This window comes from Raphanus sativus, unplaced genomic scaffold (assembly GCF_000801105.2).
Source record: "Raphanus sativus cultivar WK10039 unplaced genomic scaffold, ASM80110v3 Scaffold3564, whole genome shotgun sequence".
In the NCBI taxonomy this organism is placed as follows: domain Eukaryota; kingdom Viridiplantae; phylum Streptophyta; class Magnoliopsida; order Brassicales; family Brassicaceae; genus Raphanus; species Raphanus sativus.
This window is the reverse complement of record NW_026618870.1, coordinates 8,520-10,558: the sequence shown is the minus strand read 5'-3', so window position 1 is coordinate 10,558 and position 2,039 is coordinate 8,520. Positions and strand designations below refer to the sequence as shown.

Here is a 2,039-nt window from a genome sequence, read left to right as displayed (position 1 = left end):
GATTTTTGTTTGTTATTATGGAACAGTCATTACAATCCTGGTGTGGCAAATGCAAGCAACTCTGCAACATCACAGAATGTTATCAATGGATTCTTCCCTGGATGGATGGTCTGAAAAAAATACATATTAATGTATACGTATGTGTTTTTTATAGATCACATATCATTGCTTGTACCATTTTGAGTTTTTGCAAGAGAACAATAGTTCATGATTACAAACACTGTTATATAATCAAGAGCTGTAATGTGATACTCCACATTATTACTTTTTGCTCCTAAAATATTTAAATACTTTTGAACTTTTCAAAATACAAAGTCTGTGGGGGCATTCTTTTAGTTTTTTTTTTAAATATCATAGAAACTTAGTCGAACTATGATTAAATTCTCTGGATTACAATTGGATTCTGAAACAAGTAGTGCTCTGCATTTGTTTCAAGATTTGTGATCTGGATTATTAAATCGACTAATTAATTTTATTAAAAATGATTACGAGAACAGGTCCAAATGGTTGTAGTTGTTTATTTTCATGGTAAGCACGTTCAAGAAATGGCTCCAACCAAAACATACAAACAAAAAAAACACTATTTAAAACACAACCAAAAACACAAAGCAGAAAACGAAAAGAACAATAGAGAGAAGGATTATCAAAATGGGGAAACCAGCAGGGTATTGGGTGAATAAGATTAGGACATCCTTCAAAGGAGGATCATCTTCGAGCAAATCACTAGATGAAGGAAGTGCTTCGGGTTCTAGAAAGAACGGTAGTAAGAATCAGAAAACAGAGGAAGGCAATAAGAAGGGTGAAGCTGAGAGTGGGAGGAAAGTGATGGTTGTTGTGGACACAACTTCACAGTCAAAGAATGCTCTTCAATGGGCATTAACACAATGTGTTCAAGATGAAGATAATATCACTCTCCTCCATGTCACAAAAACACCTGTAGCACAAGGTAATAGCATAATTTATATATTGTGTGCACACAAATTTGCATTTAACATTTAATTATAGCTTAGAAGGTATCCCATTCCCAGTAGATCCGTCATCAATGAACAACAAGAAAGAGCAACCTTTTGGGTTTCTAGGGTAATTGGGCTTGAATTCGGCCCAACATTATTATTTGTGTGATTAAAACTTTTTTGTTTGACTAATTGATGCCCCGTTTACTTTCACAATAATATTTTTGTTTCTTTTTATAAATAATAACATTTTCTTAATTTTATGTTTATTTTGAAATGAATTATATAATCAGAAGCTTTCCAATTGTCAAATTTACAAAGAAAATATACTCACTCTATCGTTTAAAGTGGTGTTTAAAGATTTTTATTTTATGATAAGTGCTTATTCTCTATTAACCGTAAGTTTATTATGTTAAATAGCTACAGATGAGACACAAGGGCAGAGAAACTCAAGGGCTCATGAACAAGTTCATCCACTGAAGAACTTGTGTCAGCTCAAGAAACCTAATGTAACGCCTTTAATAACAAATCAGAGAAAATGATCGATTCAAAGCACATTTTGACATCAGTGGTTTCTTTTCTTATTTTTCAGGTGAAGACGGAGATAGTGGTGGTTGAAACGGCGGAGGAGAAAGGGAAGACGATAGTGGAGGAAGCAAAGAAACAAGGAGCAGGAGTTTTGGTTTTAGGTCAGAGAAAACGAACTTCGAAGTGGCGTGTGATTTGGAAGTGGCGAGCAAAGAGAGGAATGGGAGGAGGAGTGGTTGAGTATTGTATTCATAACTCCGAGTGTATGGCTATTGCCGTAAGGAAGAAAAGTAACAACGGCGGTTACTTGATCACCACGAAACGTCACAAAGATTTCTGGCTCTTGGCCTAGTTTTTATTATTGCTATCACACATCTTAATATAAAAAAAAACTGTCTTTTGTTAATTGAAATGATTTTTATTGTTTTATTTTGATATGTGTTCATGGGTATGATTGTTCTATCATGTACGACTGCTCTAAAGAAAAAGAACAAGAGTGTAAAGACTTTAGTTTTTCTTTATATTTGTTATCGTGTGGAACTTCAAAAAGCTAATTAT

At 33.8% G+C, this 2,039-nt stretch overlaps 1 protein-coding gene across 1 annotated transcript; it reads left to right on the top strand.

The window, feature by feature from the left end:
- The first annotated feature begins 648 nt into the window (after window positions 1-648).
- On the top strand, window positions 649-1,833 carry LOC130506688 (universal stress protein PHOS32-like). Its single transcript, XM_057001383.1, has 3 exons — window positions 649-946; window positions 1,374-1,462; window positions 1,546-1,833. The coding sequence occupies exons 1-3, from the start codon at window positions 649-651 to the stop codon at window positions 1,831-1,833; spliced, it is 675 nt and encodes a 224-aa protein (XP_056857363.1).
- Window positions 1,834-2,039: the final 206 nt, after the last annotated feature.